Source organism: Medicago sativa, chromosome 7 (assembly GCF_051527215.1).
Source record: "Medicago sativa cultivar Bolivia chromosome 7, Bolivia_mono, whole genome shotgun sequence".
Taxonomy (NCBI): domain Eukaryota; kingdom Viridiplantae; phylum Streptophyta; class Magnoliopsida; order Fabales; family Fabaceae; genus Medicago; species Medicago sativa.
Window position 1 is genome coordinate 90,519,850 of NC_140755.1, and position 25,678 is coordinate 90,545,527.

A 25,678-nucleotide genomic window follows, 5' to 3' on the forward strand; every position below is an offset into this window, starting at 1 on the left:
CTCGATTGCACACCTAAAGTAATAAAGTCTTATTCTTGAAACTCAAGTTTCTTATATTGCACTCGCATTGTGCAACTAATATAATCAACAGGAATAACTCAACAAACATTTTTTACACAAAAGACCTTCCACTAGTTAAAACTCCCCAACTCGATCCATCAACCCCACAATAGTTCTCTAGCAAGTTTTATTGGTGAAAAAGTCTCTTCGACGTGCGCTAATCACTTTAAAGAATGTCTATATATAAACACATTCATACTAGAGGCTTAATTAGCCAAAAAAAAAAAAACAATTAAGTGTTTAAAGGATAAAAGGTTGTCATATGATAAACACTTAATTATAAAATTTTCCAACAATATAAAAGAAAGTATAGCCTAACAAGACTTAGTCCATGTCTACACTACAATGATTCCTTCCTATTAAAAAATAAAAACCACCTAAAAGGATAATGGATATGGAAATTCATATCAAAGTAAATTATACAATGTTTGTAAGAATGGATTCACTAGGATCACCACAAAATTCATTATAAATAAATAAATAAATAGAATAACCCTAGAAAATTATAAGTTGACATTGGCTAGGTACTTCATCTTTAAGCATCTTATGAATAAGATTCCGTTCAAACCAACAACAGCCATCTGAGCCATTAGTCCATCTACCGGCGCCCGTATAGAATTTGTTACTAGAACTGAATGAAATTTTCTTAAGTGAATTTGCTTTCCTTAACATGTGACTTGCTAACTCAATTACATTTTTGGAGCAAACACAACCACGCAACTCAACATATTTCAAATCATTATGAAAAAACTTTGCATGGTTTCTTCTTCGCCTTTGAATTCCATCCATGTGCGGCTTCTCCAAATGTAGATTTTTAATCTGAAAATTGGAAAATAACGATCATATGAAAAATTTTAAAAATACAGTAGGCATTTAAAACAAATGGATGACTTATTCCTTATTTTAAACGAAAATAGAGTTGCTTGATGATGGTTCTTCTCTCACGAGACAATAGTGTTTTTTTTTTTTTTTTTGACAAAACAATAGTGTTTTTTTAGATGCTACTTCAGCTACAATTGAGCTTATTATTTAAGCCGTATTTGACATTACAATGTATAATTCTTAACTCATTTTTATGCTCATTATTTTTATTGATTTTTTTATCTTCATATAAAGGTGAAAATATATTTTAACGATATTTTATGTAGTTCATTATATTTATCTGTTAATTTTACCACTAGTTTTAGCAAAAACTAAAAATTCAATCTAACCAAACAAATAATCCATGAAGATTATTATAAATTATCTGAATGTGAAAATGGGAGTCTATCTGCAAAATTGTATTGTCTCTTTATTTTCTAATGGTAAATAAAAAAGTTTCAATCTCATCATTCTTGATAAATGTATAAACAAGAAACACATTGCAAATATCAAATATGGAAAATAAAAATTCTAAATCAAATCGAGTTTAGATTTATAAGATTGACTCATATATAACATTTTATAAAAAAGTGAACGAAAAAGTTGAATAAATCACCGTAAGAGAAAGTTTTTGGAGATGTTGAGAAGCCATTGCAATATCTAATATCCAAAAGTAGTCCAAATTATGATCATATGCTCCCTCAATAAATAACTCTAATTGTCTAAGATTTTGAAATTGAACCAAGACCTTCGTGAATTCTGCTACCTGTTTGCTCCAGTAATATTTAAAGTGGATTAAAATCAACTAGTAACTCACATAATCAAAAGAAACCTAAGCAGTGATGTTAATAGAAGTAAAAAGTGTTACTAGCATGATAGATCGTTCTTGATTATATAGAAACAATTTTGGGATCAATTGCTACGCGCCACTATGCGATATTGACAACTTATATAGAAACAATAAAACATTAAAAGAGAAAATATGTTTTTTGAGTGATTCACCTGTGAAGTGCTTATCATCATAGTTAAATTCTCAATTTGTAGTAACCTTGCAATTGTACCAAAGGGGGATAGATTTTTCTCTCTTTTAGCTCCATTCCAAAAAACCTTCAATAAACTTGGCGCATTAACGTAGATATTTGTCATTGCATGACCGCTATATTCAAAGGATGAGAGATTCAATGCATCTATATTTATGCGGTGAGAATAGGCGTTTTCACAATCAATTATTTTCAAATGACGCAACTTTGGACTGATAATATTCATATCATACATTTGCTTGCAGTACTGAAAGGTGACATCCTCGAGTTGGAGACATTCAGAAAACAAAAGGGGTATGACATAACGTTGGAGACAATCACCGATTCCATCAAACACAATCGTTGTCACATTTTTCAGTCCAGAAAACCCAAAAGCATAATATTGTTGAAATTGAACACCTCCGTAGCTATAAATTCGACTACCTCTGTAGCTAAATTTAGATAACATATGAGCCTCGATGTTCATTTTGTGTAATGGATATCTAGCATTGAAAGAATATTCAATGGATGAGAGATTTGATGCAATGATATCTATACTCCTCACTCCCCCAATTTGATACCCACAGTTAACAATGTTCAAATGAAACAATGTTGAACTGATTATTATTAAATCAGACTTGAAATCACACTGATCAAGGGTGAAGTCTACAAGATGGATGCAGTTGGAAAATATGCCATGAAGCATATCCTGCTTCACATCAACTAGTTGCAACACAAGAGTTCTCAAATTCTTGAATCCAGACAAGTCCATAGGTGCTACTAGGTGGCAGTTTTGCAGGTGCAGATATGTCAGACAATCAGTGTGAGATAAGTCCATAGGTGCTACAAGGTGGCAGTTTTGCAGGTGCAGATATGTTAGACAATCAGTGTGTGATAAGAGAGTAAATGAAAATTTGTATGGCTCTATTTGATCCAAATATCGAATAGGATCAATAGTTTCATATGAGAAGAGCAATTCAATACGCTCGGCACCCTTAGCAATTCCTTTGGAAATCATTCTGTTAATGACATCATTGTGTTTAGTACCTAATGGAAAGTTTACTCGAATTGAACGGATCATAGCACCTTGATAATGTAGCATGAATTGATTCAATCTTGTGGCAAATTCAGATTGAAACCCTTTAAATAGTGGAAGGTTTTTCTGGTACTCTTGAATTGTATTACAGTCAAGCTCAAACATGTTATGGACATCAAAATTGAGGTCAGTTCTTAATCCTAACTCATGACGCCATTGTTTTGACAGTATGCTTGTTTTCACCAAATCCTTCAAACCTAACTTTGAGAATATAATCGATAAAATAGAATCTGGCAACTCAATCTTGAGCTTTTTAGACCTCCTCCTCTTCATTGTTACTGCCATTAATAACGAACATAAACCAGAAGAATTTGAATTAAATTAAAAGCATAACCAATCAATTTGAAAAGATATTATTAATTTCATCATGATGCTAGAGAATATATGTACAGTACACCACACGGAAGTAATTATAGTTAAACAGGAAAATAAAATTGAATAAATTAAAATTCCAAGTAGAACCTGAATAAGATAATTCGTTTGTTGTAGAAGACATGAATGAACGTGAGAGGTTTTGTTTATTGAAATACTTGTGATGAAGAAGATTAGGGACGGCTCAGATGGAAAACCAAAAGAATTAGGGTTTGTGTTTTCTAGATTATGATTATTATTTATAGAGTAGTAAGTTACGTACGTATCAAGTAAATGTTTGATAGGCCACTAAGAATCAGATGCTAGGAAAGGCCGATCAGGTTTAGACTTTTTTTTATTATTTAATTTATAGAACTCCAGATTATGGCCCTTTTTATTGAGAAAAAAAAAAGTTATTTTTATAATGCCTCATCTTTTCTTTTGGTTAAAAATTTATGGTTAAATATGTGTTTTGTCTTTATAAATATTGTAATTTTTTTGTTGTAGTCTCCTTAAAAAAATTTTCAATATTATTTTTTATTTTTGTTTTTGAACCAACTCATGTGTATGATTCAAAATTTAAGAAAAAAATTCACAATCACATGTTTAAAAATATTGTATGAATCTCTCCAAAAAAGTTATTTTATTTTAACAAACTAAACAAGAATTAATTATGAATTTTTATATTTTGGCACTCAAAAAATCATATTTTGTTAAAAAAAATCTAATATTTTTTGGAGAAATTCTTATAATATTCTAAACATGTAAGGACAAAAAATGTGGACAAAAAACTTGAGAGAGTAAAAGTCAAAAAAATATTGTAGGAGAACTAAAACGAAAAATTGAAATATTTCTAAATGATAAAACATATTCGACCCTAAATGTTTTAAAAGAAAATGTTTAGAAAAATAAATTCAAATGAAAAATTGCTTTAACAAAAGTTCGGGAGAACCATATGAGGTAATGACATTTTTATATGGTGCGTTACAAATTATAAATCAATAGAGAACTGATCTTAACAAATTTTATGTCAAACTAGACAGATGACCCGTGCGTCGCACGGGTCTGTGTAGGTGAAAAATGCACACTAATAGTAGAATGTTACAAATGCTCAACAACAACGGTGTTCACAAAAAGAAGACTGTAATTGCTAATAAGTGAATAATACGTACTTATAAAATAATCTAAACTGAATTTAATAATAATTTATGGTCAAAATACAACAATGTAACATAAATTACGATAAACTTTTGGTTTAAATGTGTCATTGGTCCATGCACTTTCATCAGATTTTGGCATTGGTCCCTGCACTTTTTTTTGTTTGGCATTGGTCCCTGCACTTTGTAAAAATATTGGTATTGGTCCCTCTGCTAACATTCTGTTAAAAAAACACAAAACTAACAGAGTGCCACGTGGCCCAATCATTTCACGCCACGTGGCACCAATACCAATATTTTTACAAAGTGCAGGGACCAATACCAATATTTTTACAAAGTGCAGGGACCAATACCAATAGTTTTGTGTTTTTTTTTAACAGAAAATTAACAGAGGGACCAATACCAATATTTTTACAAAATGCATGGACCAATTCCAAACAAAAAAAAGTGCAAGGACCAATGCCAAAATCTGATGAAAGTGCAGGGACTAAAGGTGATAGAAGATTGGCAAGTGCACCAATAACTATCGAAGTAGTAAAAATATCGTTCCCACGAGGACTGTTTTTAACTTCAATTATTCAATTTCGTTATAAAAGTAGGATGTATAAAAGTTTATTTTGTTTTGCCACTAGGCAGTAGATTTGGTTTAATTTTAAGAAATCAAATAAAAAAGTAAAGATTTGATTAAGAAAATAGGAGAGAGATGAGATCAGGTCTTCGAATCCTCTATGTTTCCCCTAATTGGTTACTGCACCTATTATTACTAATGATTCTCTAGTTTCACGATAGTTAACAAATTAGCCCTAATCAATCCCTTGAGTTAGGACCCTCTTTTTAAACTACAGCCCCTAATTCCTTAGGTGGTCTAATAATCATCAAAGGTTTAAGCACGTTAACCTAATATCACTAACAAACGATTATCCATTCCTAGACTAACCATGTTTATTAGAACAATTCAATTTAGGTCTAAGTCGAAAGCTATGGTCAGTAGTCATTCGATCTCACAAAATCATGTTTATATTTGATCAGGATATAAAAAGCAGTAAGAACAATTGAATTGAATGAAAACTAGAATATCATTAATAAGTAATAGAGTTTCACAGCAACATATGATCAATTAGGGTTACATAGGTTCATCTCCGACCTAATCTCTAAGAGATTTAGCTACTCATAATTGAGTTTACAAATAGCATAATCAATGAAAGAATTAAAACATACATAAACTGGGTTAGAGATGATGAAATCCTCTCCGCTGCAGCCTTCTGGGTGTTAAAATCGCACTTTCGTTCTCCAAAATCGTAACCCCTGTTCTTCAGATTGAGTGCAGTATTTATAGAAGTCATGGGCCTGACCCGTCAAAATCGCGCCGCGCCTTGTTAATTGGCGTGCCGCGATTTCCCTCAAACAGGGAGGATGTAATTTTGCTTCAAAAATCGCAGCACGGCTTGAAATTGGCGTGGCGCGATTTCCTTCGAACAGACTTCAAATTTTAAGCTTTTTGCACTCCAGAACAGTATAAATTGCATGAGAACTCTATCAAAATGTCACAATAAGTCCCTAATATTACGTAATGACAGAATGTCATCACAACCCCAAACTTAAACCATTCCTTGTCCTCAAGGAATTTGCTTGCAACAGTGACAAACGACAGTAAAATAACAGTTACCTGACAAAACGATAGTACCCAAAAGTTCATTCTCCTTCTAGCTAAAGATGAGCTAGTTTGACTTGTTCGCATCCACCAATTCACAACTCCTCGCATCAAATTGAAACAGGGTTCTACCAGTCGACATGCAGGTCTACATATTACCATAAGCTTGAAAAGTTTCTAAATATCAATCCAAGTCAATATCATTACACACTTTTGAGGTCTTTAGGGTTATAACGGGGCTTAGGTGAAAGGTGGGATATATTTGGATAAGTAGGCTACAAAAAATTTGAGTTAGGCATTCCTACGGAAGTTAAAGCACAAAATTTCAATCCATCATTCATTCACCCTTTTGGAATAACAATCAATGTAAAGGTACTAGAGAATATTTTTAACATTTAGGGACAATCGAGTTTGAAGTTACTCGGATTTTCAATGTTTTGTCCCTTTTTCATCATTCATTTTCATACACCATTTTTGTGTATATTTTGCATGACAATTTTTTCTTTTTCTTTCATTTTTTGTTCTCTAATTCTCTAGTACCCCCACCCCAAACTTAGTTGGTTGCAAATTCCAATAGCAACCCCAAACTTAATCTTTAGCAACATTCTACAATGCCTTAACTCAGAAATTCATTAAGGGACAAGTCCTAAAAGTCTCTAGGCTTGTAATGTAGTTTGTCACCGAACAAAAAGTTCTAATCCTACCGGCTCACAATTGGTTAAGAAAGGATAAATTCAATTAATATCAGGGTAGGCTTCAAAAAGGCTCACAGGACCAAGCACTTTTGCCTCAGTGTGTAATTGACAAAGACCAATCAATAATAGAGAAACAATGCAAGTTCTAGAAATGTAGTTGCATGGAAAACTAATCTAAATATAAGTAAATTGAAAAACAAGATTTGGCAATGAACCTTATGGCTGAGATTTCTGGGAGTATGTGACTACCTAGCAACGCCGTACACTTCGCCTTTGAATCAAGTCACCCCTCCTTTAGAACTTTTGGAATACCGTTTCATCAAACAACTGTTACTAAACTGGAATAGGTCACATGAAACAAAACAAATTCATTAATAATAAACAAGTTCAGGAGCAATTACAATAGGGAAATAGTTCAATGGACTTCGACATTAAAAAGAAAATAAAAACTGAATGTATTGAAAAACAAAGTAAATCTAGTGGGTTGCCTCCCACCCAGCGCTTCTTTATCGTCACTAGCTTGACTGCTAAGGATCCTCAGAGGTCCTTCAGAATGAGTGTCACCCTTCCTTTAGGTAGGTCGCCACCTAGGTATGGTTTAACTCTTTGTCCATTAACTTTGAAACTTCGATCTCCTTCAGGTGTCACTAGTTCAACAGCTCCATATGGTGACACACTTTTGACCAAGAATGGTCCAGACCATTTTGACTTGAGCTTCCCAGGAAACAGCTTCAACCTGGAATTATACAACAAAACTAGTTGTCCACAGTTAATATCCCTAGGCACTAAGTTTTTGTCATGATACCTTTTTGTCCTGGCTTTATAGATGAGTGCATTTTCATACGCTCTAAGCCTCATCTCCTCAAGTTCATTAAGTTTCAAAATTCTTTTCTTACCAGCGGCTACTTGATCAAAATTCAAGGCCTTAATGGCCCAATAAGCTTTATGTTCCAGCTCGACTGGAAGATGACATGCCTTCCCATATACTAACTGATAGGGTGAGAACCCAAGATGGGTCTTAAAGGCTGTCCTATATGCCCACAGTGCGTCATCTAATTTCCTAGACCAATCTTTTCTATTTGACGCAACTGTCTTCTCCAGAATCTGTTTCAGCTGTCGGTTTGAAACCTCTGCTTGACCACTAGTTTGTGGGTGATAGGGAGTTGCAACTTTGTGCTTAATGTTATACTTTTTGAGCACATTTTCAAGAAAATTATTGCAAAAATGCTTCCCCCCATCACTGATCAATACTCTAGGAGTTCCAAACCGAGTGAAAATATTCTTTTGAAGGAAGTTGACAACCGTTTTGGCATCATTAGCAACACATGGTATCGCTTCAACCCACTTTGTGACATAATCAACACAGACTAGAATATGGAGATAAGAGTAAGAGGAAGGGAATGGTCCCATAAAATCAATACCCCAACAATCAAATGGTTCAACTTCAATGATTCCTTTTAGGGGCATTTCATTCCTCTTTGATATGTTACCTGTCCTTTGGCATTTGTCACATCTTGTGACGAAGTCGTGGCAATCTTTGAAAAGGGTGGGCCACCAGAATCCACTTTGCAAAATTTTTGCAGCTGTTCTTTCTCCACTGTGGTGGCCTCCATAAGCTGAGCTATGGCAGTGCCACATGATACTATGTGCTTCCTCACCTGCAACACAACGTCTAATCAAACCGTCAGTTCCTACCTTAAACAGATAAGGGTCATCCCACAAGTAGTGGTTTGCATCTTTGAAGAACTTTTTCCTCTGAGGGTAGGTTAGATCATCAGGAACTATGTTGCCGGCCTTAAAGTTTGCCATGTCAGCAAACCAAGGTCTTTCTCCAATAGCAAACAGCTGTTCATCGGGGAACTCGGCCTTGATGGCCTTCTCCTTCTTTGTTACCTCGTCATTCTCCAGCCTTGAGAGGTGGTCAGCTACCACGTTCTCGAATCCCTTCTTGTCACGAATTTCAAGATCAAATTCTTGCAATAATAGGATCCACCTCAACAGTCGAGGCTTTGAATCCCCTTTTGTTAAGAGATATTTGAGAGCTGCATGATCTGTAAAAACAATGACTTTGGAGCCTATTAGATAAGAACGAAATTTTTCCAATGCAAAGATTACCGCAAGCAATTCCTTTTCAGTTGTGGAATAGTTAACTTGATTTTCATTTAAAACCTTGCTTGCATAGTAAATTGCATGAAAAAATTTGTTCTTGCGTTGGCCTAGGACTGCACCAACAGCATAATCACTTGCATCACACATAAGTTCAAAAGGTAAATCCCAATCGGGTGCAATGATTATTGGTGCAGTTACCAACTTGTTTTTAATCAAAGAAAAAGCATTTAGACATTCAGAGTCAAAATTAAACTCGTTTTCTTTGACCAAGAGGTTACAGAGGGGTTTGGAAATTTTAGAAAAGTCTTTTATGAACCGCCGATAGAAACCGGCATGCCCCAAGAAACTCCTCACTCCTTTAACATTGATTGGTGGAGGAAGTTTCTCTATAACCTCTATCTTAGCTTGGTCCACTTCAATGCCTTTAGCACTTATCTTATGCCCCAAAACTATACCTTCGGTTACCATAAAATGACATTTTTCCCAATTCAAAACAAGGTTAGTTTCGGTGCATCTTTTAAGTACAGCATTTAAATGGAACAAGCATTGATCAAAAGACTTACCAAAAACAGAAAAGTCGTCCATAAATACCTCAATGTTCTTCTCTATCATATCAGAGAAGATGGAAAGCATGCACCTTTGAAAGGTTGCCGGCGCATTACACAGCCCAAAGGGCATCCTTCGATAAGCAAACACACCGAATGGACAAGTGAAGGCAGTCTTTTCTTGATCTTCCGGAGCCACTGCAATTTGATTATACCCTGAATACCCATCCAAGAAGCAATAAAAGGCTTGGCCAGCCAGTCTCTCAATCATTTGATCCATGAATGGTAATGGAAAGTGGTCCTTTCTTGTTGCGGTATTCAACCTCCGGTAGTCTATACACATTCTCCAACCAGTGACGGTGCGGGTGGGTATCAATTCATTTTTTTCATTTGCTACCACCGTCATTCCTCCTTTCTTGGGTACCACATGAACTGGGCTTACCCATGAGCTATCTGAGATAGGGTAGATCATACCTGCATCTAGTAACTTCAGCACCTCTTTCTTTACCACTTCCTTCATTGTTGGGTTAAGTCTCCTTTGAGGTTGAACCACCGGTTTGTATTCAGCCTCCATGTGTATTTTATGCATGCAATAAGCTGGACTAATACCCTTTAAATCAGAAATGTTCCACCCCAAAGCTCCTTGATTGTCTCTTAACACCCTCATCAATTTTTCTTCTTCCAAAGGTGTCAAGGTATTGCTGATGATTACTGGTTTAGAGGCATCCTTAGTGAGAAAAACATATTTCAAGTGAGAAGGGAGTTCTTTTAATTCTGGATTTTTCTCTCCTTCTCCACTCAAAATAGGGGCATCTATAGAGTGCTTACCCATTAATTCTTCTGTTTTTACCGGACCCAACTCTTGCTTGCTTGCTGCTAGTTGCTTCACACAATCACTTACTTCAAGATCTTCATCATCTTCACCTTTTTCTATAGAATTCACAATTGCACGTTCAAGAGGGTGTGTTGGTTGATGTTCACAAGAGTCATCTTTAACTATTTCTTCAACAATGTCAATCCGGTAACACTTGGGATTTTCATCTTTGTGCTTCATGGCCTCAAATATATTAAACACTACTTGCTCCTTATGGAATCTCAACATTAGCTCTCCTTTCTCAATGTCAATCAAAGCACGGCCAGTTGCAAGGAAAGGTCTTCCTAGAATGAGTGGCATGTCGTCATCTTCAGCCATATCTAAGATCACAAAATCTGCTGGAAATACCAAGTCATTAACCTTGACTAGCACATCTTCAAGTATACCGAAAGGATAAGAGATTGATTGATCAGCTAAAGTAATGGTCATTCTTGTTGGTTTTGGTTCCCCACACTTAAGCTTCTTCATCATTGAAAGAGGCATCAGATTTATACTTGCTCCCAAGTCACATAAAGCTCTTCCAATGTCTACCGGTCCAATGGAACAAAGGATAGTGAAAGCACCAGGATCCTTCAACTTAGGTGGCAGCTTCTTTTGAAGAATAGCACTACAATTTTCAGAAAGTGCTATGTTCTCATCATCCTTAGGCTTCCTTCGTTTAGTCAACAAGTCTTTCATGAACTTAGCATATAACGGCATTTGATCAAGAGCTTCGCCGAAAGGAATATTCACCTGAAGTTGTGAGAAAAGTTGCATGAACTTCTTGAATTGGCCTTCATCCTTTTCTTTCTTCTTTGAAAGGTGAGGGTATGGAAGCTTCACATATGATGGAATAACCTGTGGTTTGTCTCCATCTTTCAAAATTTGACTCTTCGACTTCCTCAAGATTGAATCTTCATCAATTAACTTCTCACTTTTTTCTCCCTCTATTTTTTTCTTCCTTTCGTTTTCAACTACTCCATGATCATTTTCTTTTTCAACTCCACCCTCATCATTTTTTTCAACTACATCATCCTCCTCTACCTCAACTACATCATCAACCTTCTTTGGAGCTTTTGGAACTAAAGGTGTCAAAACCTTTTTGCTCCTCAATTCAATAGCATTACAAGACTCATTCTTAGGGTTATCTTTAGTGTTACCTGAGAATCCGCCTTTACTTTGTTCAGCCAATTGCTTAGCTAATTGCCCCAGTTGAGTTTCAAGCAGCTTCCTAGAAGCTTCATTGTTCTTTCTTTCAGCTTCTTGACTCTTCTTCATCTCTTCAAAGTTGCCTTGAGTCATCTTCATGAAGTTCATCATAGTTTCCTCAAGAGCTGATGGCTTCCTTTGTTGTTGTTGAGGAGGAGTGAGCATCTGAGAGTTCAAAGCATTGTTATTTGAGTAGCTTAGATTGGGATGCTTGTTGATGCCTGAATTGTAGTATTGATTCTGCCTTTGATAACCTCCCATGAAGTTAGCTTCTTCATTTGACCCTTCTGGAACACATTCACCGTTGGGATGTTCTTCACCACATAAGTCACACTTGATTGCAGCTACTTGTTGTTGTTTATGGGCCAAAGTGAAGCCTTGAAACTCCTTAGTTAGAGCTTTGATTTGTTTGTTCATAGCTGCTTGGTTCGCAAGGATAGCAGTTTGTTCACTCACCCCAAACACTCCTCTTTCTTTCTTCTTAGCTTCAGCACGATACTCATTTCCAGCCATGTTTTCTATCAAAGCTTGGACTTCATGATCAGTTTTGCTCTTGAGACTACCTCCCGCGGAAGCATCTAAGAACATTCGAGTGTTTGGTGTTACCCCCTCAGTGAAGATTTGGAGGTATTGGTTCTCGGTGAATTCATGATTAGGGCATCTCTTGAGAAGCAAATTGAATCGCTCCCAAGCATCATACAATGATTCACCTTCTCCTTGCTTGAAGTTAGAGATCTCCATCTTCTTGTCCCAATACTTAGACATAGGGAAGTATTTCTCCAAGAACTTCAGCTCTAACTCTTCCCATGTTTGGACAGTCCCGTTTGGAATTGTTAGCAACCAATCTTTTGCTCTTCCCGTCAAGGTGAAAGGAAATAGCCTTAGCTTCTTTTGTGCTTCAGTCACGGTGGCTGGTTGCACACAAAACTCGCAGGTTTCAGCAAAACGGCTCAAGTGTTCATGAGGACTCATAGCTTCAGTCCCATCGAATTGCTTGTCCCTCAAACCGTTGAGGACAGTTGTCTTGATGTCGAAAGCTACAGGGTTAGCTGGTTGAAAAGTGTGGGTCAGTTGACCGCGATGAGTGGCTAACCCGTAGTCTCCTAGCTTAGGTCTCGGTGGTACAACTCCTTCTCCTTCCATAGTTGCAGATTTAGGAGAAGAGATTGTTTCAGATTCACTTGAGAGTTGCTCCGGTACTTGTTCTCGAACACCCGGTGGAACGGATTGAGCTAACCTTTGCGATCGGACAGCTTTCCGAAGTGCTCTAGCAGTCCTTTCAATTTCCGGATCGTACTCTAAGTCGTCCGAGCTCTGTTTACCTCGCATAAACAGCAAAATACCTTAGTAGCACTGCACAACGCAAAGTAATCAAGTGAATATGAAAACAGAAAAATAAAAAATTAAAAACAGAAAAATTAAATTGCAAAAACCCTAAATTATAACGTAATTGCCTTGTTGAAATAATTCAACAGTCCCCGGCAACGGCGCCAAAAACTTGATAGAAGATTGGCAAGTGCACCAATAACTATCGAAGTAGTAAAAATATCGTTCCCACGAGGACTGTTTTTAACTTCAATTATTCAATTTCGTTATAAAAGTAGGATGTATAAAAGTTTATTTTGTTTTGCCACTAGGCAGTAGATTTGGTTTGATTTTAAGAAATCAAATAAAAAAGTAAAGATTTGATTAAGAAAATAGGAGAGAGATGAGATCAGGTCTTCGAATCCTCTATGTTTCCCCTAATTGGTTACTGCACCTATTATTACTAATGATTCTCTAGTTTCACGATAGTTAACAAATTAGCCCTAATCAATCCCTTGAGTTAGGACCCTCTTTTTAAACTACAGCCCCTAATTCCTTAGGTGGTCTAATAATCATCAAAGGTTTAAGCACGTTAACCTAATATCACTAACAAACGATTATCCATTCCTAGACTAACCATGTTTATTAGAACAATTCAATTTAGGTCTAAGTCGAAAGCTATGGTCAGTAGTCATTCGATCTCACAAAATCATGTTTATATTTGATCAGGATATAAAAAGCAGTAAGAACAATTGAATTGAATGAAAACTAGAATATCATTAATAAGTAATAGAGTTTCACAGCAACATATGATCAATTAGGGTTACATAGGTTCATCTCCGACCTAATCTCTAAGAGATTTAGCTACTCATAATTGAGTTTACAAATAGCATAATCAATGAAAGAATTAAAACATACATAAACTGGGTTAGAGATGATGAAATCCTCTTCGCTGCAGCCTTCTGGGTGTTAAAATCGCACTTTCGTTCTCCAAAATCGTAACCCCTGTTCTTCAGATTGAGTGCAGTATTTATAGAAGTCATGGGCCTGACCCGTCAAAATCGCGCCGCGCCTTGTTAATTGGCGTGCCGCGATTTCCCTCAAACAGGGAGGATGTAATTTTGCTTCAAAAATCGCAGCACGGCTTGAAATTGGCGTGGCGCGATTTCCTTCGAACAGACTTCAAATTTTAAGCTTTTTGCACTCCAGAACAGTATAAATTGCATGAGAACTCTATCAAAATGTCACAATAAGTCCCTAATATTACGTAATGACAGAATGTCATCAAAAGGCATATTTAAGCCTAAACTTTTTCATAAATGACGTTAGAGGTCGTATTAGTTTCTTCACCATCTTCATCAGTAATCAATATTTTTAACCATTCTCTAGAAGTAACTCTTAAAACAGCAACGTAGAGTGTCCATGAGAAAATACAGGTGTTGAGAGATATACGTTAACATGTTTAAGAGACTGCACTTGACTCTTGTTAATAGTCATTGCAAATGATACAACCACGGAAAATTGTCTTATTTAAAACTTGAAAGGAATTCTGACGTCTAAAGGTGATAGAAATAATCTTGGCATAAGTACTTTCTCACCAACATTACACCTCAAACACGTATTTTCCCAAACATTACTCCCTGAAGCCATGGACATGATTTTGGGTTTGAAACACACCAAATAGTAGGGAATATCATTACTCATGCCTAGGAACGGGAACAACCAAAGACATTAATTTTGGAGAAATTCTTACATGTACTCTTACCTAAGAGATCATTCTTACATCCAACCAATTAAAATCAAACATCTCATTAAAATAATAAAAATAATTAATATCATAATTTTTACTCATTATTTTTAATATTTCTCTCTCATTTTTCCACTTTCTTTAACCAACAAAAACCACCCACCACCATTTATGTTTCCATTTCCTTAATTAAAATCACATTTTTTTTAAAGTTAATAACATGTGTCATATTTTTATTGGTTGGGTGTAAGAATATGCACGAACAATTGAATTAATAATTTAATCGGAACCGAATGCTCTGATACCACTGAAGGGATTTTAAGAGAGGTTTTTCAAAAATTTATAATCCTCTTAGCGGAACAAATCCCATTGAAACGGATCTTGATTAAATCATTAATCACAAATCAAACAGAACACATGCTTAAACACTTTAAGGATTCATGTGTTTACCTCTTGAAGAGCAGAACCTTTGTACAAGAAATATTTCTGATCACGAGCAAAGCAAAGCAGCGATGCCTCTACTCAGTCCACACGAACAGAACTTCTCCGATGACCGGTGCTAGCCAATTCCAACGGAGATTCAGAGAGAACAAAGTTTAGAGAGCAGCGGCTAGGGTTTCACAACTTTTGTGAATTAGGTTAAACACTCACTAAAAGTTAGTAATGCTTTAGCACAAGGGTTCTATTTATAGAATCACTTGTGTGGTCAGCAAGACAACACTTAAGTACATCGTACCTTACGGTGGACCACGTTTCTATATTTTTCGTAAATTAAATAATAAAGTCGTATTTAATTATTTAATTACTAATAAGTCTTACTTATTATTTTATAAATAAGTCTCACTTATTTATTTTATAAATAAGTCTTACTTATTTATTTCTCTCATCTATCTGTCCTTTGTGTGTGACCCTATAGGTTCTCATAACGTTGGCAATAATATTAAATCACATATTTAATATTATAAACAGTGAGCGGTATCTAGCAACACATCACTGCTACTCAAGTGACGAGAATGTCATGTGATCTGACGAAACCTTTCTGTGATAATGATCATGTGTATAATTACCCTTTTGCCCTCATGTCTATATTGAACACAAGGCATAGACCGTGTCATCCTTGTCTAGTTCAATATTGGGCCCGTAGACATTTCTCCTGTTATGTAGGAGGGGCAAATTCCATCTAGGTCACTCATGTCCCTCAGCATGATTCATGGAGTACCCATCAACCAACTTTATAGTTATCCTGTTACGGACAACGTTTGAATGGTGACAAAGCACTCGACTCCAACATCTAGGGTACATAGTGGTGTCAGGTCGAAGGGTGGAATACACCACTATCACTATGAGAATATCTTATGACACTTTTCATAACTTTTACTATGTAGTATTCTCACGGCGGGTCAATCCAATATAAATATTACTCCTAATATTTATATCTATGTGAAGACTTGATAACTGTTTATCCATGATTTGTGAGATGTGATCATCAGTCTACCCACATAATAGTCTCTATGCTTTAATGATATCCCTCTTCTCAATAAAGCTTGACTACGAATACTTTAAGAATAATGTCCTTATGTTTAATGGGGTCTCACAATTAAGTTATACTTAATGTTCCATAAAACAGACTAACTATTCTAGGGACTTTATTATTTTGAAACAAAACAAAATCAATAAAGAAATGCCTAGTTATTATATATTCACAATATATACTTATATCAATATCATGATACAAAGCCAAACTCAATCAACATAGATTGGCTATTAGGGCTTACTCCAACATCTCATACTCACATTATATTCTTAATATTTCTCTTTCTTTTTCTCTCTATTGTTTTGGACCAATAGGAAGAGAGTAAATAAAAGTTGTCATCAAAGTTGTTAGATATGGTTGTACATATATCACAACTCATAAGAAATAGCCAGGGGAAGCACAACAGTTAACTATTTCCTCATTCTAAACTCCGATTAAATGTAATTTGTGGGTCCATTTACAATATAAACCTATAACAATAATTTGTAAAGTCACTTTATTTTTAAAAAAAAAATATTTGTAAAGTCACAGGTTTACACACGTGTGATTAACCACTTAAGGAGACTTTATTTATTTTATTTATTTATTTAGTTATGTCTAATCTGGCAAAATTGTTTTTTTTTCAATCAAAGTAACAAAAAATTATTCAAAACCCAAAAACAATGATACGATTAATGTCAATTTCTTTAAGTAAAAATTTTACTCAATTCAAAATGTATTATAATTTTCACAACAACATAGAATGCTATTTTTAAAGAATTATTTAGGGCTTTTTCTAAGCTATAACCAATATCATTATCCCAACATAGATTATTTAGGGAAATTTCCAGAATTGTATTCTGACATAGGAAGACTTCGTGTGGTATAGACCTGCTGACTAACATTCCCTAATAACTTTCTAAAAAATTATGGAAATTTTTTAATCATCTGCATATACTTATTAGTTCTAAAACAATTGGGAAGCTTATTGTTATTGCTTTTGATCAAAATCAGAACCAAACAAACCAAGTGGGTAAGTGCCCCTAAATCATAACACACTTTGCAACACATTAACATTCAAAACTACACAATTCTGCATCTGGCAACTGGTATCCATTCCAACTTATTTTCGATTTTTTAGCATAAGAACATATACGTTTTTAAGGTACAGCAACAACATACTAAAAAAGGGTGAAACTATCAAATAAGACGTTGGCAGGATTACATATGGTTTGGAGTACCACAAACACTCAATTAATTGGAAAAAAAATAATAAAACAAAAAAGCTTAGATTCAAAATGTTTTGGCAAAAAATAAAGTGCAATTAGAATACTTCATAAACATTAATTCATATTAAAGAATCAAAATGCTGGATTACAAAATAGAATCACCATGGAAATTAAAAAACAAAACACCAAAAAACTACTATATTCCCAACAAAAAAAAATTAAATTCAAGACCATAAAAACTAAAGACCCAAGAACAAAAAAACTGCCACATTATTCGCATCAGACTTCATCTTCACGTAACCAAAACCTAATTCCAATCGACCGTGATGTAGAGAGTATCATTGTTTCTTGGATCAATCACGGTTGCAAAACGGGTCATCTGATCTCCAAAATCAGCACCAAACTGTTCCGGCAGTAGAACAACGCCCTAAGAAAAACAAAATAGCAAAACATGATCAGTCAAACAAATAAATAAAACATAATAGTGTTGTTGATGCCAAACACAGGATACCCACCGTTTCCACGTCGTATTCAATGAAATACGACCTGTATTTCATTCGTAACTTGTTAGCAGCTTTGACCAGAACAGAAACAGGGTTTGGAACAGCCGACCTATCGAATCAACAACGCAAAACATTAGTTAGACGTGAACGAATAACGTTATATGGAATACAATGGCGAAAAAATTATATACCAGTCAAGCAATGGTATGAGAGCATATTCTAGTCAATTCTGGTCAATCATCACTCAATCTACTTCTCTTCCTCTTCTTCATTATGTTATCGCCACCGTTATCTCAAGCTTCCGGCGATTAGAGCGAGAGAGAGATAGATAGAGAGATGAATAGCAAATGAGAGAGATGAGATGAAGAATGATTTTGAGAGAAGAGCATCGATTGTTGTTCTGAGGTAGATGAAGAAGAGAATAGCATTTGGGTATTCTGAGATCTGTTCTCATAATTCTCAAATGAATTAGGATGGTATGTTGAAAGCATGTTTTTGGAAAATTGTTTTGATAGCATGATTGCCATGTATTTATAGTACAGAAACGGGTGTAGAAGCCATGCCTTGGAAACCAACATACATAAGGTGATTGGTTATGTAACTGAGTTTGCATGGGATATGGGGAAGGTCAAATTTAATAGCATGAAAACTCAACAATCAATATTTGAATTTCAAAGTGGGGATAGAAGAGGAGGGAAAAGTGGTAGGGTTAAGTGACTATTAGCAATTAATGAAGGATAATTAGAGGGAAAAATTAGGGTAAATGGTTGCAAGACCTAATAAGCATTTAGAGTAAGGGATGCTACATGAGGCTCCTCTACCAAGTTTCTTTAAAAAAAGTTACCGTTTAATAAAATTGAATGATTTCACATAAAAGGGATATGCACAATGTGGAACACATACGTATTCTTTTTAGAAATTTGGGATCCGACTCAAAAAACAACTAATCTGAGTGATCAATTCCAAAGTTCATTAAAGGAGACTTATTTAAATGACGAAGTTGTATAGGAAACAAAGTTCAACTATTCTTTTATTTAACACATTTTTCTATATTTCAAGCAGAATAACTTCAAAAAACCACCATCAAATTTTCCAATGCATATTCATTGCATATATAGCATTTGGTTGTGTAGTTAACTGAAGAAATTACATGGGAACGGGGATTTTTTTATTTTTTTTTTTGTAATTTACCTTTGTTCAATCACGAGTTAACTGAAGAAATTCCAATGCAAATTTTCCAATTTACCTTTGCTCCAACTTCCACAAAGGTAAAAAATAAACGGACCCTATCAATATTTCAAAAGACATAGTTGCACATGAACATGAAAATCAAATAGTACAGTGAAAAGACTATAGTCAAAGAAGTCTCCATTTACATACAGATGTCATCTTCATGCAGAAAAAGTGTTTTACTATTCACAATTTTTTGCATACTTGAACATATAGGTCTCTACAAAGATTAATATGAAGATAATGAAACAATCCAGGGTATTAGTTCAAGTTTCAAAGATTATGAAACACATTAAATATTATGCTTGAAACCCAAATTTCAAATATTGCACTCACAGTGTGTAACTAGTATAAATCAACCAGGCAAAACTCAACATTCTTTACACAAACACCTTCCACAAGTTAAAACTCCCCAACTCGATCCATCAACTCCGAAATAGTTCCCTACCAAGTTTCATTGTTGAACAAGTCTCCTCATCAAATGCCACAACAACGATGTAAATGGCTTTAAAGCAACAAACATTCTTTACACAAACACCTTCACTAAGAGGATAATCGATATCGAAATTCATATCAACGTAACTTATACAATGTTTGCAAGAAAGAATTGACTAATATCACTTCTACAAGGAATGAATTGACTAATATCACTACTACAGGGAATGAATTGACTAATATCATTTCAAAATTCATTATAACTAAATAAAATAACACTAGAGAATTATAAGCTGACATTGTTCACGTACTTCATCTTTAAGCATCTTATGAATAAGATTCCGTTCAAACCAACAACAATCATTTGAGCCATTAGTCCATGTACCAGCACCTATATAGAATTTGTTGCGAGAACTGAAAGTAATCTGCTTAAGCGAATTTGCTTTCCTTAATAGGTGACGAGCTAACTCAATTACATTTTTGGAGCAAACACAACCACGTAACTCTACATATTTCAAATCATTATGAAAAAACTTAGCATATTTTCTTATTCGCCTCTGAAATCTACCCATGTGTGATTTTTCCAAATGTAAATTTTTGATCTGAAAATTGAAAAATAACGATCATAATTACACACATATGAAATCTAATGTTTATTGTCTATAATCTAATGTTTATATATTTATCAACCACATTGCAAATATTAAATATGGAAAATAAAAATTCTAATTCAAACCAAGTTTAATTATTAAATATGGAAAATAAAAATTCTAATTCAAACCAAGTTTAATTTTATAAGATTATTTACATATAACATCTTAAAAAAAAGTGAACAAAATAAAAAGAATTGAATAAATCACCGTAAGAGAAAGTTTTTGGAGATGCTGAGAAGCCATTGCAATATCTAAAATCCAAAAGTAGTCCAAACTATGATGATATGTTCCCTCGATATATAACTCTAATTGTCTAAGATTTTGACATTGAATCAAGACCTTCTTCAATTCCGCTACCTGTTTGCACAAGTAATATTTAAAGTGGATTAAAATCAACTAGTGAGTAACATAATTAAAAAAAACCTAGGCAAATAATAGAAGTAAACAATGATGGATCGGATCCGGACCCTCTCCTTCTCCTCACTCTCTCCTTCTCCCTCCTTCCATAATTTGTGTCTATCTGTATCTAAATTTTGGATAGAAAATCAAGAGAGAGAAAAAATAAGAGATCAAGAGAGTGAGAGACAAGATCAAGAGAGAAATAGACATAAAATGTGCAAGAAGGAAGAAGGAAAAAATGATTGGAAGGAGAATATCTAATTTGTTGGTGCAAGTGAAAATTGTGTACTATTTTTGCAACGCAGAACGCGCGTCTGACATGACACTACATGAATTTAACAATGCATTTGTCGAGACAAGCAATTTGACTTCTGAGTTACTGGGATACACAGTGAAAAATCATGACTAAACTAAGAATGTAGAAGAAAAAGTGAAAAAGATTAGTAACAAATGTGTTAACTTTGTTGCTGGTATTAGGATTTACTATTGAGCCAGCAAACCATTATGATGGTGTTGTTTGAATTGGATGCAAAACTGGCAGTTGATTTGTTTAATGGAAAAACTTCCTTGGCTCCTATTGATCATTCAGTTCTTGATTGTAAGTTTCTTTTATCTCAAGTTGAGGACTGCTCAGCTCATTTTGGTGTAAAAAATATTACCATATATACATAAATATCTAATCTAATTAATTATATAGAAACAATTTTGGGACTAACCTCTACGCGCCACTATGCTAGATTGACAACCTATATAGAAACAATAAACATTAAAGAAAATATATGGTTTTTGAGTGACTCGCCTGTGAAGTGCTTATGATCATAGATAAATTCTCGATATGTCGTAATCTTGCAATTGGACCAAAGGGAGATGGATTTTTCTCTCTTTTAGCTGCATTCCAGAAGACCTTTAATAAACTTGGAGCTGTAACAGAGATATCACCCGTGGCTGTGTGACAGCTATATTCAAAGGATGAGAGATTCAATGCATCGATATGTATGGGGTAAGAATGAAGACGGCTATACCCACAATCAATTATTTTCAAATGAAGCAACTTTGGACTGATAATATTCATTGCACGCATTTGCTTGCAATTCTTAAAGGTGAGGTCCTCGAGTTGGTGACATTCAGAAAACAAAAGAGGCATGACAACACGCCGGAGACAAAAATCATGGATTCCATCAAGCACAATTGTTGTCACATTTTTCAGTTCAGAAAACTCAAAACAATTATGATATTGGCCACCTATGTAACTAGAAATTTGACTACCTCTGAAGCTAAACTTAGATAACATATGGGCCTTAATTTTCATCAAGTGTAATGGGTAATTACTATTGAAAGAATATTCAATGGATGAGAGATTTGATGCAATGATATCTATATTCCTCCTCACCCTCCCAAATCGATCTCCACAGTTAACAATGTTCAAATGTAACAATGTTGGACTGGTTATTTTTAAGTTAGACTTGAAATCACAGTTATCAAGGGTAAAGTCTACAAGATGGATGCAATTTGAAAACAAACCCTGAAGCAGATTTTTCTCCACATCAACTAGTTGCAACACAAGAGTTCTCAAATTCTTGAATCCAGACAAGTCCATAGGTCCTACTAGGTGGCAGTTTTGCAGGTGCAGATATGTTAGACAATCAGTGTGAGATAAGAGAGTAAATGAAAATTTGTAAGACTCTATTTTATCCAAATCAATAGTTTCATATGAGAAGAGCAATTCAATCCGATCGACACCCTTAGCAATTCCTTTGGAAATCATTCTGTTAATGACATCATTGTGTTTAGTACCTAATGGAAAGTTTACTCGAATTGAACGGATCATAGCACCTTGATAATGTAGCATGAATTGATCCAATCTTCTGGCAAATTCAAATTGAAACCCTTCAAAGAGTGGACGGCTTTCTTGTGACTCTTGGATTGTACTATAGTCAAGGTCAAACATGTTATGGACATCAAAATTGTGGTCAGTTCTTAATCCCCATTCTTGAAGCCATTGTTTGGACAATGTCCTTGTTTTCACCAAATCCTTCAAACCTAACCTTGAAAAGATATTCGATAAGATACAATTGGGCAACTCAATCTTAGGCTTTTTAGACCTCCTCTTCATTGCTGCAATTAGTATAATGAACACACACCACAATTATAATAGATTATATTAATATTAATTTCATGATGCCGCAAGGAAGCAATTATAGTTAAACGGGTAAACAAAAATTAACGATTTCAAATTCCAAGTAGAACCTGAAAAAGAAAACCTGGTTGTTGTAGAAGACGTTTAATGTGAGAACCTTCGTTCCTAGTTTGAACCTGTTTGAGTTGGGCTGCTTTGATGGAAAACCTAAAGAATTAAATTAGGGTTTGTGTTTTCTAGATTATTATTTATAGAGTAGTAAGTTACGTTTATCAAGTAAATGTTTGACGGGCCACACGGATTTTGTTTTTTGTTGAGGGAATTTAGATTTTTTGTTTAAAAGTGTATTTACATAAAAACAAAATTATAAAAATATCACATTATCGGCCATTAGTTATATGTCTTTTTAAAATTAAATAAAAAGATTTTTACAATAATTCGTTTTTTTATAATTTTTTTAAAAGAGAATATTGTAACCAAATGATTAGACTAAAGTGTTAATGAACTCTCATTATGAAGAACCATCGAGAGAATTCAAGTTCGATTCCTGACTGGAATAATTATTGGCGAGGTTTTACCAACGTACTGGCCAATCAATGGATTACCAAGGTAACCTTTCTATAAAACTCGAAGGGTGAACACCAAAAGAAAAATATCAGTTTAATATCTTCTCATTAAAAAATATTTTTAGTATTTCATAGTATTTTACATTTTTTTCAATGGTAAAATTTCAAAAAAGTAATAATAATAAGAAGAAGCTATTTTAAGTAGTTTCTCATAAAAAAAAAACATTTCCAAAAGATACTCTTTTAATTTATAATAAATAAGTTCGATTTTATTATTTTTTACTAGCGAAAAGACAACACTCACATGTAAGTCTTTCCGCTCTTTTTATTGCACTAACGTTCGAAAATGAAAATTATGAACGGTGTTTTTTATAAAATTTTGATTATGAATATAAATATAAATGTTTGTTACTTTCAAATTATAACAAACCAAACTAACATTGTTTATCTATTTCAGTAACACCAACAATATAACAAAAAATATACTCATAAATTCTTATCTTTTTAATTTCACCAACAACAATCATTATTATAGAAAAAGTTGTTCAAAGATATAATTGGGATAATGAAAAGTCAGCCAGAAATCTCATATTTTCTTTATATATAGTGTAGATTAAGTTCTCATAAAAATCAATTTTAAAAATATAAAGAAAAATTCACTTTTTTTTAATTTATAACAAGAGCAATGTTATATCTCTAGAAAAATAACATCAAGAATTCTTCAAGAATAAAGATCAGCCAATCACAATGCACTATTTGCCACAATTCAAGGAGGTGTGTGGCTGAAAAATAGGAAGTGAACAAATAAATTATGCAATTAAAACTTACCAACTGTGTCTTGAAAAATTCTTGATGCTATTTTTCTAGAGAAATAACATTTTCCTTAACAAACAAGCCCTATATATCATTTTATTTAAGAAAATATGCATATAGCATTTCATTACACAAAATATGTTCAATACAATTGGATCTCCTTGGCTAGATTATAATCAACCTCATTTGTTTGTCTCAATCCAAACTCTACCCTAGAGTTTACATAACAATATAGGAGAAAAATAATAGATTTACAATCAGCAATAATGTCACCAAACTCATGAACATCACTTCTTGACGAAATAATCATATTCATCCCAGATTTATCTTGTGAACCCAATTAGCCCCAAATTTATCTCAAGAGAAATCCAGCTCAAAATGAATCTACCCCAAATATCTCTTCTGAACCCAATTAAGTTTCGAACGTAGACCAAATGCTTACCAACATGCAGAAACCATTATGTCTTAGCTAACTCAAAGCACCAATCTCATTGGTAATACATATGCATTTATATAGCCTATTATCAAGAGAAGAAAAAGAAACATCAATATTACATTTTACGCGATCTGCCATCGGTATCTTCCAACTGATAATATGTATGTTGGGGCTTAATCATGTTTGGACTATGTGCAACCTAATGAACTGATTTCAAATCTTGTAGCATTGTTTGTGCACGACTAAAGACCAAACTTTGAGTATCAATTACATGATTTTGGATTTTAATATTATGTTGCTTCCAAATACTCCATAGGACACAAACAAATAAATTTGAATCTTCAATTGTTAATTGTTGCATAATTTGGAAAACAATACCTGAAATGGCTTGCTCTCTGTTCATTACATCCCTCACACCATGAGAAAAAGTACACATCCTCCAAATATTACAACTTCTACAATACTTGAAAAATACATGTAAACTATCCTCAACATTATTGTTACATAACACAAAATTGGAGGGATAACAGATCACATCTTTATTGTGAAGTCTCATTCGAGTTGGAAAACACCACGTACATATTTGCTACATAAAGTTCTCACGTTTCGGAGACACTTTAAGCTTCCAAATTAAATTTCAGGATCCATTCATCTTGAAGTTGGTAAGAGAGGAGTTATCTGATAATCAATTCTAATTCCAACATAGGATGTCACATCTACTACCAATCCTCCATCTACTACTTGCTCCAAGAATAAATTTTGAATTGCAAATACTTATCTAAACAAAACTTGGATTATGTCTCAGATTGGACTCCATAAGATCACATTGAGAAAAATATACAGCTTTAAAAAGCCTAGAAATGAGAATATTGAGATTTGTCATGATCTTCTCAAACCTTGTTTTCCATGTATAGAGATTTTTAAAGCTCATACCTTCATCATTTTTGTGTTCATAAAGTTTATCCCAAGAAATTCAATGTATGCCTTTATTTAGGATAGAAGGGTAGCACCACCAAGGTCTTCATAATTTTTTTCAATTTCATCACATATGGATGAAGGGAGAGTAAAAAGACTCAAAGTAAATCAAAATAGATTGAAGTGCATAT

At 34.2% G+C, this 25,678-nt stretch overlaps 2 protein-coding genes and 1 non-coding gene across 8 annotated transcripts; 1 reads left to right on the forward strand and 2 right to left on the reverse strand.

The window, feature by feature from the left end:
- Positions 1 to 449: 449 nt before the first annotated feature.
- Positions 450 to 3,309, reverse strand: LOC146910100 (uncharacterized). 4 transcript variants are annotated; one of them, XM_085726132.1, is made up of 4 exons: positions 2,844 to 3,309; positions 1,924 to 2,759; positions 1,538 to 1,687; positions 450 to 879 (listed from the first exon to the last, which is right to left on the reverse strand). In XM_085726132.1, exons 1-4 carry the CDS (start codon positions 3,307 to 3,309, stop codon positions 556 to 558), a joined length of 1,776 nt encoding a protein of 591 aa, XP_085582258.1. In that variant the 3' UTR covers positions 450 to 555. The 4 variants fall into 4 exon arrangements, with proteins under 4 accessions (XP_085582258.1, XP_085582257.1, XP_085582256.1 ...); XM_085726131.1 differs by having other exon boundaries at positions 1,924 to 2,749; positions 2,816 to 3,309; XM_085726130.1 differs by having other exon boundaries at positions 1,924 to 2,717; positions 2,757 to 3,309.
- Positions 3,310 to 12,249: 8,940 nt separating this feature from the next.
- LOC146910101 (small nucleolar RNA R71) lies at positions 12,250 to 12,356 on the forward strand. The gene has a single exon (XR_015020955.1). It is a non-coding gene; the product is annotated as a small nucleolar RNA R71 (small nucleolar RNA).
- A 7,429-nt stretch (positions 12,357 to 19,785) lies between these two features.
- On the reverse strand, positions 19,786 to 22,779 carry LOC146910102 (putative F-box/LRR-repeat protein At3g44810). Of its 3 annotated transcripts, XM_085725092.1 has the most exons (4): positions 22,227 to 22,779; positions 21,416 to 21,836; positions 20,429 to 20,574; positions 19,786 to 20,170 (listed from the first exon to the last, which is right to left on the reverse strand). In XM_085725092.1, the coding sequence occupies exons 1-4, from the start codon at positions 22,731 to 22,733 to the stop codon at positions 19,847 to 19,849; spliced, it is 1,398 nt and encodes a 465-aa protein (XP_085581218.1). In that variant the 5' UTR covers positions 22,734 to 22,779; the 3' UTR covers positions 19,786 to 19,846. The 3 variants fall into 3 exon arrangements, with proteins under 3 accessions (XP_085581218.1, XP_085581217.1, XP_085581216.1); XM_085725091.1 differs by having other exon boundaries at positions 20,429 to 20,578; positions 21,420 to 22,779; XM_085725090.1 differs by having other exon boundaries at positions 21,416 to 22,583.
- Positions 22,780 to 25,678: the final 2,899 nt, after the last annotated feature.

Coding starts and splice junctions, on each gene's coding strand:
- LOC146910100 (XM_085726129.1), bottom strand. CDS start 3,309: ATGAAGAGGAGGAGGTCTAAAAAGCTCAAGATTGAGTTGCCAGATTCT. Junction 1,688..1,923: donor TGATGATAAGCACTTCACAG/GTGAATCACTCA, acceptor TGGAGCAAACAG/GTAGCAGAATTCACGAAGGT. Junction 880..1,537: donor TCCAAAAACTTTCTCTTACG/GTGATTTATTCA, acceptor TCCAATTTTCAG/ATTAAAAATCTACATTTGGA.
- LOC146910102 (XM_085725091.1), bottom strand. CDS start 22,733: ATGAAGAGGAGGTCTAAAAAGCCTAAGATTGAGTTGCCCAATTGTATC. Junction 20,579..21,419: donor TGATCATAAGCACTTCACAG/GCGAGTCACTCA, acceptor TTGTGCAAACAG/GTAGCGGAATTGAAGAAGGT. Junction 20,171..20,428: donor TCCAAAAACTTTCTCTTACG/GTGATTTATTCA, acceptor TTCAATTTTCAG/ATCAAAAATTTACATTTGGA.